Source organism: Maniola hyperantus, chromosome 9 (assembly GCF_902806685.2).
Source record: "Maniola hyperantus chromosome 9, iAphHyp1.2, whole genome shotgun sequence".
Classification (NCBI taxonomy): Eukaryota; Metazoa; Arthropoda; class Insecta; order Lepidoptera; family Nymphalidae; genus Maniola; species Maniola hyperantus.
Genome location: NC_048544.1, coordinates 7,200,121 through 7,214,038, shown reverse-complemented (window position 1 = coordinate 7,214,038; position 13,918 = coordinate 7,200,121). Strand labels below are relative to the sequence as shown.

The 13,918-nt window shown below is 35.7% G+C and overlaps 1 protein-coding gene across 14 annotated transcripts; it reads right to left on the bottom strand.

Annotated features, from left to right (window-relative positions):
• On the bottom strand, positions 1–10,336 carry LOC138402809 (uncharacterized). 14 transcript variants are annotated; one of them, XR_011237155.1, is made up of 11 exons: positions 10,163–10,331; positions 9,489–9,532; positions 6,759–6,841; positions 6,475–6,554; positions 6,188–6,266; positions 5,909–5,985; positions 5,479–5,547; positions 4,858–4,917; positions 3,830–3,924; positions 2,157–2,232; positions 1–319 (listed from the first exon to the last, which is right to left on the bottom strand). XR_011237155.1 is itself a non-coding variant. In XM_069501060.1 (4 exons), exons 1-4 carry the CDS (start codon positions 5,556–5,558, stop codon positions 204–206), a joined length of 351 nt encoding a protein of 116 aa, XP_069357161.1. In that variant the 5' UTR covers positions 5,559–5,892; the 3' UTR covers positions 1–203. The 14 variants fall into 14 exon arrangements, 1 of the variants encoding a protein (XP_069357161.1); XR_011237154.1 differs by having other exon boundaries at positions 2,161–2,232; XR_011237150.1 differs by having other exon boundaries at positions 3,749–3,924; positions 10,163–10,327.
• Positions 10,337–13,918: the final 3,582 nt, after the last annotated feature.

Here is a 13,918-nt window from a genome sequence, read left to right as displayed (position 1 = left end):
TTGATCCTATTGTTTTATTCTTAAACTTCAATTAAATCCAATTTTAACATTTATGCGATCACTCATGCTTGATTCGCGTGTCAACCGACGGCCCGCCTCAATAATGCCATCAGTCAGCTCAAATAACTTGTCATAATCCAGCTGTACTGTACAGACTTAATTAGGTTGGGGTCAGTGTCCGGACCCCGCTTAGCCCGGGCTATCTAGATAGCCTTTTTGACGATTGCCTGACTGGTCTGTGCCTGAGCATCTCTCTCGACTCTGTGGCGCGAACAATGTCCTTCAGGAGTTTTTGCTAATATCATGTAAGTCTGGTTACCTGTAAATCAAATAAATTTCAATTGTTAGGTAAATGCCATTTAGGATTGAGTTTTCATTTTTCTAAAATAATAGTTCAGGCCTATCATTAGTTATCAAATTGTATTCAAATAAACACTTTTTCGGCTCGTGTTATTTATCAGCATAAATAAACTTCTTCAATTATACTCAATGTAGCTAATTCTGTGGTACACAATCTCTAAACTAGACTGACAAGTCTAAATTTAGTGCAACTCTTTCCCTCAGGGAGCATTATGAAAGGGATAGCAATACCTTTAGTTCGCGTGGATTTAGGTTTTTAAAAATCCCGTAGGAGCTCTTTGATTTTCCGGGATAAAAAGTAGCCTATGTCACTCGCCAGGTTTTTAACTATACCCATGCAAAAAAAACCATCTATCCGTTGCGACGTGATTGAAGGACAAACCCATAAACATGCACACTTTCGTATTTATAATATGGGTAGTGATACTAATCTTTTATGTTCCCTGTGGAAAAGGATAGTCAGTGAATTTAGTTTACACTTCAACTGCCCTTATTTTTCGCAGGATGCCACATGTCATGTGCCTACTACAAGAATGTGTTACGATGGTGATCCTGTGCCTATTACATGTATAATTATGTGTCTCAAGTAGCCATTAGCGAGTGCCGTTAACGCACGTACGCGCTGTCGAAAAAGCTTTGTAAAAATAAGCCGACTCGGGTTTTTAAGACAGGTCATAAAAGTAATTGGTTCTCAAAGTGTGAGGGGTCCTCAAATAAACAAACTTAGGAATTTATATTCACTGTACCTACCATGTACCATGACGTGAATCGTGATCGCAGCAAGTGTCAAAGATCCCGCCCGTAGTTAAATTATTAAAAATCTTTTACCTGAAAAATAAGTTAGTACCTAATCTACATATAAAAAAAGGCCCTAAGGGGGTGAAATAGGGGTTTGAAATTTGTAAAGTCCGCGCGGACGAACTCGCGAGCATAAGCTAGTTAAAGATAAATTAGGTAAGTACCTATTTGTAACTCTACTCAATGAGCTCTAAACAATGATACCCCACACACTAGGATAAGAAAAAATCCGGCTCCTTTTTAGGGTTCCGTAGCCAAATGGCAAAAAACGGAACCCTTATAGATTCGTCATATCTGTCTGTCCGTCCGTATGTCACAGCCACTTTTTTCCGAAACTATAAGATAAGAACTATAGGTAAGTACTGTTGAAACTTGGTAAGTAGATGTATTCTAGCGTTTAAACTACCGTGAGTGATTTCCATTATAAATACTATCTGTCCCGGCTTACTCACGTGTGTAGTCGGGCTAACGTCGACTACACACGTGAGTAAGCCGGGACAGATAGTATTTATAATAGATGTATTCTGTGAACCGCATTAAGATTTTGGGACAAACATAGAAAAAAAAAAACTTTAAATTTTTGGGATTCCCCATACTCAGTACTGAAACACAAAAAAATTTTCTTCATCAAACCCATACATACGTGTTTGATGTATCTACCTATGGATAAATTTAAAAATATTATTGAGGTTTCTAATATAATTTTTTTCTAAACTGAATAGTCTTAATACACTTCAACTGCCCTTATTTTTCGCAGGGTGCCACATGTCATGTGCCTACTACAAGAATGTGTTACGATGGTGATCCTGTGCCTATTACATGTATATGTGTCGCAAGTAGCCATTAGCGAGTGCCGTTAACGCACGTACGCGCTGTCGAAAAAGCTTTGTAAAAATAAGCCGAGACTCGGGTTTTTATGACAGGTCATAAAATTAATTGGTTCTCAAAGTGTGAAGGGTCCTCAAATAAACAAACTTAGGAATTTATATTCACTGTACCTACCCATGACGTGAATCGTGATCGCATCAAGTGTCAAAGACCCCGCCCGTAGTTAAATTATTAAAAATCTTTTACCTGAAAAATAAGTAAGTACCTAATCTAAATATATAAAAGGAAAAGGTGACTGACTGACTGATCAAATCAACGCATAGCTCAAATTGGCCTGAAATTTGACATGCAGATAGCTATCATGACGTACGCATCCGCTAAGAAAGGATTTTTGAAAATTCAATCCCTCAGGGGGTGAAATAGGGGTTTGAAATTTGTATAGTCCGCGCGGACGAACTCGCGAGCATAAGCTAGTTAAAGATAAATTAGGTAAGTACCTATTTGTAACTCTACTCAATGAGCTCTAAACAATAATACCCCACACACTAGGATAAGAAAAAAATCCGGCTCCTTTTTAGGGTTCCGTAGCCAAATGGCAAAAAAACGGAACCCTTATGGATTCGTCAGATCTCTCTGTCTGTCCGTCCGTATGTCACAGCCACTTTTTTCCGAAACTATAAGATAAGTACTGTTGAAACTTGGTAAGTAGATGTATTCTGTGAACCGCATTAATATTTTCAGACAAAAATAGAAAAAAAAACAATAAATTTTTGGGGTTCCCCATCAAACCCATCAAACCCATACGTGTTTGTACCTATGGATAAATTTAAAAATATTATTGAGGTTTCTAATATAATTTTTTTCTAAACTGATGAATAGAGTCTTAACGAATTTTAAGGATGGCATAAACTAAAACAAAAATGTTAATCAACACATCCATTTGAAAATTGATCCACCAGCAAATAACTACGAACTGAAAGAATCCAGGTTCTATTAATAAAGAATGTTTGGTAAAATACGTCATAAAAAATAAGTCATGAATGAGGATCAAGTTACACATTTAAAAGTCCTAAATTTATTTATAATTAACTAGCTTATGCCTGCGACTTTGTCCGCGTGGACAACACAAATTTTAAACCCCTATTTAACACCATTAGGGTTACCCACCACCAGTCCAGTAGTTTGAGCTGTGCGTTGATAGTTCAGTCAGTCAGTCAGTCAGTCAGTCACCTTTTCCTTTTATATATATAGATTAGTGTAAATTGCAAAATTTCGCAATTCTTACTTCAAAACTGACAGTTTCATACAAACTTCAAACCCCTTAGGGGTTGAATTTTGAAAAATCCTTTCTTAGTGGACGCCTACGTTATAATAGCTATCTGCATGCCGAATTTCAGCGCGATCCGTCCAGTAGTTTGAGCTGTGCGTTGATAGATCAGTCTGTCAGTCAGTCAGTCACCTTTTCCTTTTATATATATAGATAAAGAATTTATTTATTTATTTATTATGTTTCTTTTGCGGCGGCGACATGGGCGGTGAAGGTGGGGAAGAGGTCGGACTCGGAACCCGAGCACCCCATTCGGGTTCCGGCGTTACGTAATTAAACGGCTTAATAAAATCTAATCAATTTAATGTATAAAAATAAAGCTAATAGTTAAAATAAAGATAATAATAGTTAAAATAAAGATAGTAAATACTTAATTAATATTTGAAACAAAAACTTATATGAACTAAAGCCTTAACCTAAACTTATTTCTAATACCAAGGTAGGTAGGTGTAGATGTAGAAGTAGGTGTACCCTACTTCTACACCTACACCAAGAGTGGTGTATTAGGGGGCGCGCCTGGTGATTCCCTTGATGCTCTAGCTCTACGTAACACAGGTGTGTTAGGTGGCGCGCCTGGGACGTCTTCCGATGCCATTGATGTCTCCAACGATCTAATCATGTAAAAGCATTTAGGGTAGAATTTCTTCGTGCGAGTGTAAATACAATATAGAGAAAACCAACACGCATAAGATGTCAAAGAAGATAGGTAATTTTGTCAAGTCCACCTTGATTACACAAGAACAAAAAGTCAGACTAGAAAAAAAAAAACCGGCCAAGTGCAAGTCAGGCTCGCGCAACGAGGGTTCCGTACTACAGTCGTATTTTTTCGACATTTTGCACGATAATTCAAAAACTATGATGCATAAAAATAAATAAAAATCTGTTTTAGAATGTACAGGTGAAGACCTTTCATATGATACCCCACTTGATATAGTTATCTCACTTCGAAAGTTGAAAATACTAATTATTAGTTCATGACCACAATTTAAATTTTTGTGTGATCTAAACCTAAATTCACGGTTTCAGATTTTTCCCCAAATGTCAGCTATAAGATGTACCTACGTACCTGCCAAATTTCATGATTCTAGGTTAACGGGAAGTAGGTACCCTGTAGGTTTCTTGACAGACAGACAGACAGACAACAAAGTGATCTCGTAGCTTTAGTTTTAATTTTGCGTTATAATTATCACCACTATATCTTACAAATCTAACACCATACCAGACCATTAATAAGAGTAATTTATTACCTATTTTGAATAAATCATTTGACTTTGACTTTGATCCTATAAGGGTTCCGTTTTTCCTTTTGAGGTACGGAACCCTAAAAACGATTGCACCGTGAGGCGCAAGCAGATAAATGGGTGCAAGCGATTTTCGACCTTATTGACATATGTCAGAAAACAACATTTTCGCAATCTATGAATGATAGTGAGCAAGAATATGACAAAAAACAACTTTCTCGTAACCATCAATAAGGTCTAGAACTAGGTTATAGCACTACATTGATTTAAAAAATTTACTCTAAATAGGTACACAATCCATACCTTCGCGACAGGGATGGTGCGCCTTCTGATGTCGTTGCCGATGCAGCGTTCGGCGAAGAACTATGATGCATAAAAATAAATAAAAATCGGTTTTAGAATGTACAGGTGAAGACCTTTCATATGCTACCCCACTTGATATAGTTATCTCACTTCGAAAGTTGAAAATACTAATTATTAGTTCATGACCACAATTTAATTTTTTTTGTGTGATCTAACCCTAAATTTACGGTTTCAGATTTTTCCCCAAATGTCAGCTATAAGATGTACCTACCTGCCAAATTTCATGATTCTAGGTTAACGGGAAGTACCCTGTAGGTTACTTGACAGACAGACAGACAGACAGACAGACAACAAAGTGATCTTATAAGGGTTCCGTTTTTCCTTTTGAGGTACGGAACCCTAAAAACGATTACACCGTGAGGCGCAAGCAGATAAATGGGTGCAAGCGATTTTCGACCTTATTGACATATTTCAGAAAACAACATTTTCGCAATCTATGAATGATACTGAGCAAGAATATGACAAAAACAACTTTCTCGTAACCATCAATAAGGTCTAGAACTAGGGTATAGCTAACTCGACTGATTTAAATTTTACTCTAAATAGGTACACAATCCATACCTTCGCGACAGGTCCGGTGCGGCTTCTTCCGAGCAGTATGATGCTGTTGATGCGTCGTTCGGCGAAGAACTATGATGCATAAAAATAAATAAAAATCTGTTTTAGAATGTACAGGTGAAGACCTTTCATATGATACCCCACTTGATATAGTTATCTCACTTCGAAAGTTGATAATACTAATTATTAGTTCATGACCACAATTTAATTTTTTTTGTGTGATCTAACTCTAAATTCACGGTTTCAGATTTTTCCCCAAATGTCAGCTATAAGATGTACCTACCTGCCAAATTTCATGATTTTAGGTTAACGGGAAGTACCCTGTTTCTTGACAGACAGACAGACAGACAAACAGACAATAACCAAATTAGTAGGTACCATTACACTTTAGAGGATAAGATTAAATTATTCTTGAAATATTTTTATAGCTTACCTAGATTGACATTTAATTATTAATTTCTATAATTTATGTTGACTAGATGGCTGCTAATAACATGTATCCTTAGTAACCTGTTAAAAAAATAAGTTATATTTAGACTAGGAACCATTTTGCACACAATCTTGAAACTTTATTTAAGTTCTTCAGACCTATCATTAGTTATCAAATGGTTTTCAAATAAACACTTTTTCGGCTCGTGTTATTTATCATCATAATTAAACTTTATAAGATAAAATTAAATTAATAAGTATCAAAATATTTTGTTAAGCTTACCTTCTTAGATTGATGTTAATTAGGTAATCCTCTTTACGATTTATACTTCAGATGGCGCTTTTATAATGCATGCTTGTACCTGTTAACACAAACCAATTAATTGTTTAAAAAATAGGTTCTATTTTTCATAGGTTTTTAAAGCTTAACTTTAATCAATTCAGACCTATCATTAGTTATCAAATAGTTTTCAAAGAAACACTTTCTCGGCTCGTGTCATTTATCATCATAATTAAACTTTATAAGATCAGATTTAATTAATAAGTATCAAAATATTTTGTTAAGCTTACCTTCTTAGATTGATGTTAATTAGGAAAGTAATCCTTTTTACGATTTATACTCCAGATGCCGCTCTTGTAATGCATTGTACCTGTAAACACAAACCAATTGTTTAAAAAATAGGTTCTATTTTTCATAGGTTTTTAAAGCTTAACTTTAATCAATTCAGACCTATCATTAGTTATCAAATAGTTTTCAAAGAAACACTTTCTCGGCTCGTGTCATTTATCATCATAATTAAACTTTATAAGATCAGACTTAATTAATAAGTATCAAAATATTTTGTTAAGCTTACCTTCTTAGATTGATGTTAATTAGGAAAGTAATCCTTTTTACGATTTATACTCCAGATGCCGCTCTTGTAATGCATGCTTGTACCTGTAAACACAAACCAATTGTTTAAAAAATAGGTTCTATTTTTCATAGGTTTTTAAAGCTTAACTTTAATCAATTCAGACCTATCATTAGTTATCAAATAGTTTTCAAATAAACACTTTTTCGGCTCGTGTCATTTATCATCATAATTAAACTTTATAAGATCGGATTAAAATAATAAGTATCAAAATATTTTATCAAAGTTATCTTCTTAGATTGATGTTAATTAGGTAATCCCATCTTTAGGAGATATACTCCAGATGGCGCTATTATAATGCATGCTTGTACCTGTAAACACAAATCAATTGTTTTGAAATAGGTTCTATTTTTAACCGACTTCAAAAAAAGGAGGAGGTTCTCAATTCGTCGGAATCTTTTTTTTATTTTATTTTTTATTTTTTATGTATGTTCCCCGATTACTCGAAGACGCCTGGACCGATTTTGAAAATTCTTTTTTTGTTTGAAAGGGTATACTTCAAAGTTGGTCCCATTTAAATTTGGTGAAGATCTGATGAACATCTTCGAAGATAGATACTGGAACTCCTCAACGGATAAGAGTGAATTGCTCGCGATCAGTGTAATAGCTTAGTAAACAGTAGATTTTTAACCAGTCATAGCATAATTCCATGGGACCACTAAAAATTGTGAAATAAAATTTTTTTACAAAAAAAATAAAAACCGACTTCGATACACAAACACTAAAAATTTAAAAATAATTTAATATATTCGGTAATAAATTAAATTATTTTTCAATTTTTAGTGTTTGTGTATCGAAGTCGGTTTTTATTTTTTTTTGTAAAAAAATTTTATTCATAGTTTTTTAAACTTAACTAAATCAATTCAGACCTATCATTACTTATCAAATGGTTTTCAAATAAACACTTTTTCGGCTCGTGTCATATATCATCACTAGCTGATGCCCGCGACTTCGTTCGCGTGGAATTAGATTTTTTTTAAATCCCGTGGGAACTCTTTGATTTTCCGGGATAAAAAGTAGCCTATGTCACTCTCCAGGTCTTTATCTATGCCCATGCAAAAAATCACGTCAATCCGTTGCACCGTTGCAACGTGATTGAAGGACAAACCAACAAACAAACACACTTTCGCATAACATTATAAGGGTACTGATTTCCCACACAAGCCTGGTATTAAAAGTATTTTCACATTTGAAAATTGAACCATAGGTACAGCCACCACACACCATATTCATTTTTTTAACTTAAGTAGATATATCCCGTATCATTCGGGATGATATCGTATGGATCCAAAAACGATACATTCAAATCTGTTCAGGCATTTAGAACTTATGGTGAAATAAACAAATTCACATCCATACATACACATATGAAATGAAATGAAATGATTTATTTGTTACTAGCTAATGCTCGCGACTTCGTCCGCGTGGACTACAAAATTTCAAAACCCTATTTCACCCCCTTAGGAGTTGAATTTTCAAAAATCCTTTCTTAGCGGATGCCTACGTCATAATAGCTATCTGCATGCCAAATTTCAGCCCGATCCGTCCAGTAGTTTGAGCTGTGCATTGATAGATCAGTCAGTCAGTCAGTCAGTCACCTTTTCCTTTTATATATATAGATAAATAAATAGGTATTATAGGGTAAAATTATTTAGCAGTAAAATATTTAGTAAAGGTTGCCTAGATTGATGTTTGTTAGGTACTAGCGTCTTCATCCCATGTGGAATAATGTTTTTCAAAATCCAATGGGAACTCTTTGATTTTACTGGGTGGAAAAAATCTATCGTCTCCAGAAATGACATCTATACTACGAATTCTGTCAAAATAAAGTACAGGAATAGCTTGTATCACAAAGACGGATATAAGCTACTTTTTATTCCAGCAAATCAAAAAGTTCTCAAGGGATTTTTTACAAATTCTAAATGTATGTGTACGAACTCACAGGCACACATAACCCAGTTCTCTACATAGTAGTAAATGCTACTACAATGCTAAATAATATTTAATATAATAATTGTTGTCTTAATAAGTGTAGATAAATTTATTTATTGACTTCTACTTAATTTGAATTGTATTGTATTCTTTTAATATGTTGTGACATTTTATTGATTGCAAGCTGTATAAGGCTAATAATTTAATTTTTTTATAATCTATACTTATTAATTAGGTATAACATCTATTATTGGTTATTTTTATAATTATAAATGAATAGCAAGATCTAGAACTGGCTTATCATAGCTAGATGAACAGTCTTAACAGTGCCTTAAGTCTGAGAAAATTCAAAATGTGCTCTTTAGATCATCATCAACCCATCACCGACTCATTACAGAGCACGGGTCTTCTCTCAGAGTGAGAAGGGGTTTGGCCATAGCCTACCACGCAGGCCACGTGCGGATTGGTAGACTTCACACACCTTTGAGAACATTATGGAGAACTCTCAGGCATGCAGGTTTCCTCACGATGTTTTCCTTGACCGTTAAAGCAAGTGATATTTATTTAATTAAAACGCACATAACTCCAAAAAGTTAGAGGTGCGTGCTCAGGATCAAACTCCCGACCTCTGATTAGAAGGTGGACGTCCTTACCACTAGGCTATCACAGCTTACAGATCACAACCTATGAAAGATTAGATTATGCACTAATATGACTCAGTACTTAGGTATATTTACTTACCTTGATTGATTGAGATTACCAAGCAGTTGTTGCCAATGGAAACTCTGGAAAAGATTCTTGATGGTTAAAGGATGATAACATAATTATAAAACTAAATATAAAGTACAAACAATCAATCAATTTTTATTTTAAGACCTATCATTAGATATCATATGTTTATCAATGAATACACATTTTAGCTCGTGTTGGTTGTCATCATAATAAAATATTATCATTTGATTGGTTTTATTAAAGGTAAATCTATTACCTACCTAAATAACACTTCCTAAGATTGATTTATCGATTGTTGACCGAGGATTTATAAATGATAAGTCACAATATTATGGTGATTACAATGGTCACAATCTTATCTGAAATGTTCACACAGGTTTCACTGTATGCAAATAGAAGCTTAACTCGAGTCCGAAAATGATTCTAACAAGCCTCAGCAAGGAACTCAACAATATGCTCCATAGCATAGCATAGTGACAGGGGGGGCTGAATGGTCCGTGTGAATGGTATGGTAGTCAGTAGTCAGTACCTACTACCATAAAATTCACACGGAAAATTGAATTGGCCACGTGGTGTTGGGTGTCCACATTTCTACCATTCTTTTTTATATAAATTAAAAGCGTTACCTACATAAATATAAAACCAACGACCTATATTGAATAAATACTTATGTAAATACATACCTTTAATGCCCTTTTGTGTTTCTAATGAAAGAGTACCTATAAGTTGTGTTTAAACTTTAAAGTTAATCACCTTCGGCTTCCACGCTTCCACCCTTCTGTATTACTTTCACCGACAAAAGATTACTTTACTCTATGTTAATCACTAAATAGGTCAGTCGCAGGGGCCGGAAAGTCGCTTAGTAGGTATCACCTATTGTAGTTTTTACTAGCGCTGTCTATTTGTTGGTCACCTGAACTAAATTATTGCTTGATTTACTTTACTCTATGGTCAGAGATTGCAAATGGCTGCCATTTGTGTTGTGAATCGGCATGGTGTTTTGTTTTTTCTGTTTTGGCGAAAGGTAAATTCCGTTACTAGTACGTCGAGTCGAGTGGTTTCTACTTCGTCTTCTCGTGAAATTAACATTTAGTGATCTGTGAGACATAATAAAAATAAAAAGTAAATCACAACCAGTCACGATCGCAATCATCTCTGATTGATTAATGCTCGCTCACTATTGGCCACAATGCATTGTTGCAACAAGAATCGCACAAATTCAGCCAATCAGAACAATTGAGATTGTAATAATGATTGATGCAGGTTTTAGACAATCGCCCTACGGGTTTATTATTGTGTGATTTGCAATGGTGCCAAATATAACGTCAGGGGAAAAGTTATAGTGAACGGACTGTAGTCTAATACGTTTCCATGTTTCTTCCATAGAGTAAAGTAATACACTGGTTTCTTCCATTCCACCAAGGTTTCCACAGATTACATACGTAATCATTACGTGATACAAAATGTATGAAGGATTCGAGTCAGAGCTCAAGTCAGACATATATATTTCTATGGAAGGATTGCAAGCTTCAATACCAACATTATAACCATAGAGATATGTCTATGGTTATAATACTAACACTGACGTGCACTGACAGAAAGGCAGTACTGCCAACTTACCAAACAAGTAACATGATCCAAAGAGTATAATATTATAATAACTATGGCAGGGTCTTCCTAACTTGTTTTCTTTGAAATTCAATAGGTTTGTATAAAATAAAAGAACAGAAACACAGAAAATTGTTTTTATTTATAACTAACTAGCTGATGCCCGCGACTTCGTCCGCGTGGATTTCCATTTTCCAAAATCCCGCGGGAACTCTTTGATTTTCCGGGATACAAAGTAGCCTAACTATGTGTTAATCCAGGGTATAATCTATCTCTATTCCAAATTTCATCCAAATCCGTTCAGCCGTCTTTGCGTGATTGAGTAACAAACATCCAAACATCCACACTTTCACATTTATAATATTAGTAGGAAGTAGGATAAGACTTAATTCAGTAACTAAAGACAGTAGGTACATACTACCTAAGGTATAAATAAAATACAGCTTTCAAATAAACATCATTTAGAATAATAGATATTAATGTAGATACTACATCAATTCATTTGAAATTAATTAATTTAACTCTAGAACAATCCCAATACTACAAGGGGCATAGCTGATCTTTCAACCGGATTCATGTCACACGTGTCACACCACACTGGGGTCGAGGAAAAAAGTGTCTGCAGTCTCCGTACCAGGATGTACTTCGCGGGGCTCCTTTTTCTGGGTGGTTTAAAAAGAAAACCACGGAGAGGATGGTAAAATGCACAGGCACAACGCTCACTTGCAAAGTGAAGTGCACCGCGCAGCGCCTTTTTATTGACTGGTTTTCTAAAAAGCGGAGTTTGATGCGGCCTCTTCTTAGGTTCCGTACCCGAAAGGTGCCAACGGGTTACGGGACCCTATTAATAAGCCTCCGCTGCCCGTCCGTCTGTCAGCGAGCTGTATCTCATAAATCGTAATCTACTCGTGTGGTAATAGAGTTGAAATTTTCACAAGTGCACGTGTGCGTTTTTTTGCACGTGTTTTCATCTAATGTACAGTAGTTTTCGATTGTGTAGTTTAGGAAACACCTTTTTAGCACATCGACGCAATTCACACGGGATAGCGAAGTCGTTAAACGTTTCGCTATAACATGCGAACACATTGCTGTGCGACTCACAGAAATATAACCGGCCAAGTGCGCTGTGCGAGTCAGAATCGCACACAAAGGGTTCCGTACCATCGTACAAGATATACCCACTTTTGTGTAGAAACACCGCAAGTTATGACGGATTGCGCGCCATCTATATGTGATTTAGTAAATTATTTTTTTCGAGGCCACAATATTTTAATTTTTTTGTGATGTAAGCACAAATTCACGGTTTTCGGATGTTTTCATAGAGTTAAGTAATACACTGGCTTTTACTTGGTCTATAAAGGTGACCGATCAATTCACAAAACCAAATAACTAACAAAGTTTCATTCCACAAACAAATCCTGGCACAATAATAATTATGAATCATTTTACATGGTTGTGCCTTACAATGAGTAAAATAAATAAATATTTTTTATAATAAACGTAGTGATCACTTATAATAAATAATATAAAAATTATTATGAGCACCGAGACCAATAATTAATCTATGATGAGCACATTCGTTTATATTTTGATAATAAACTTGTTTTTGCAGTAGGTAGACTTGTTTTGATACGGAGTTTTATTTTTATTATTACGGCCTATTACCTATTACCACAGCCTTGAAATATATTACGGCATAGAAAATTATGCGAGCACGACGTCTTGTATAATTATCTTAAAAATATATCTAGTTTTCTTGTCAGTAGGTATTGTAGACAAAAGTGTCGTATAAAAATTCACAGTGCACACACAAACTTAAATGGAGTACCTAGGTTACATTGAATAATTATACAGAGTACCTACAGACCCACAAGGTCGGTGGTCTACAGAAGAATACTGTACCAGCGACCGTTGTGAGCGTCGCATGTGATCTGAATTTCAAATTTTTTTAACTTAAATTTTTGTTCACTTATCATCAGTGCATGAAATAGCGAAAACTTAGTAAGTAATACAAATTTAATATAAATATTTAATTATTTTAAACATTTTTAGTTACCTTCGAAAAGCTTTGTCGAAAAAAGTAGGTAGGTTGCTACCTAGATTGCCAGCCGGTAAGCTCGCAGTGTGCCTGGGTGCTGTTGGTCTCTTTTGGATACGTCCGAGGGGAAGAGCAATATTCGCACAGCGTCGTTGGTGCGCCTCGGACGTGTGGTGGGCGACGTGAGTGGGTCCCCGGTGGAGGGTCCGCCTCGAGCGTCGCTGGCTTGGTCGCGGTTGATTGCTTCGGTGTTCCCGGGACCCAGTCATCAGACGACGCGCAGGAGCGCTGCTGGGTTTTAATGAGTATTCCGGCTGGCGAGTCCCACATACTTTCCATCCAGTTGACTGGCTGGCAGAAAACCTGTATCTATGCCTGAAAGTTCTCCATAATGTGCTCAAAGGCCTGTGAAATCTGCCAATCCGCACTTGGCAAGCGTGGTGGATTATGGCCAAATCCTTCTGATCTGAGAGGAAACCCGTGCTCTGTAGTGACTAGTGAGCCGGCGATGGGTTGATCATGATGAAGTTCCTATTTCGGGTAGCAATTACTAGCAAGGTTGCATTAAAAACATAGTCGGTTAAAAAGATTTTCGGGAGGTGGTGATCGGTGAATTTTATGTCGTACCTACCTATTTATACTAATATTATAAAGAGGTAAAGCTTGTAAGTTTGTTTGTACTTTGTAGGGGGTAATCCCTGGAACTATTGAACTGATTTTGAAAATTCTTTCACCAGTAGAAAGCTACATTGTTCCTGAATAACATAGGCTATATTTCATTTTAAAAAATTTG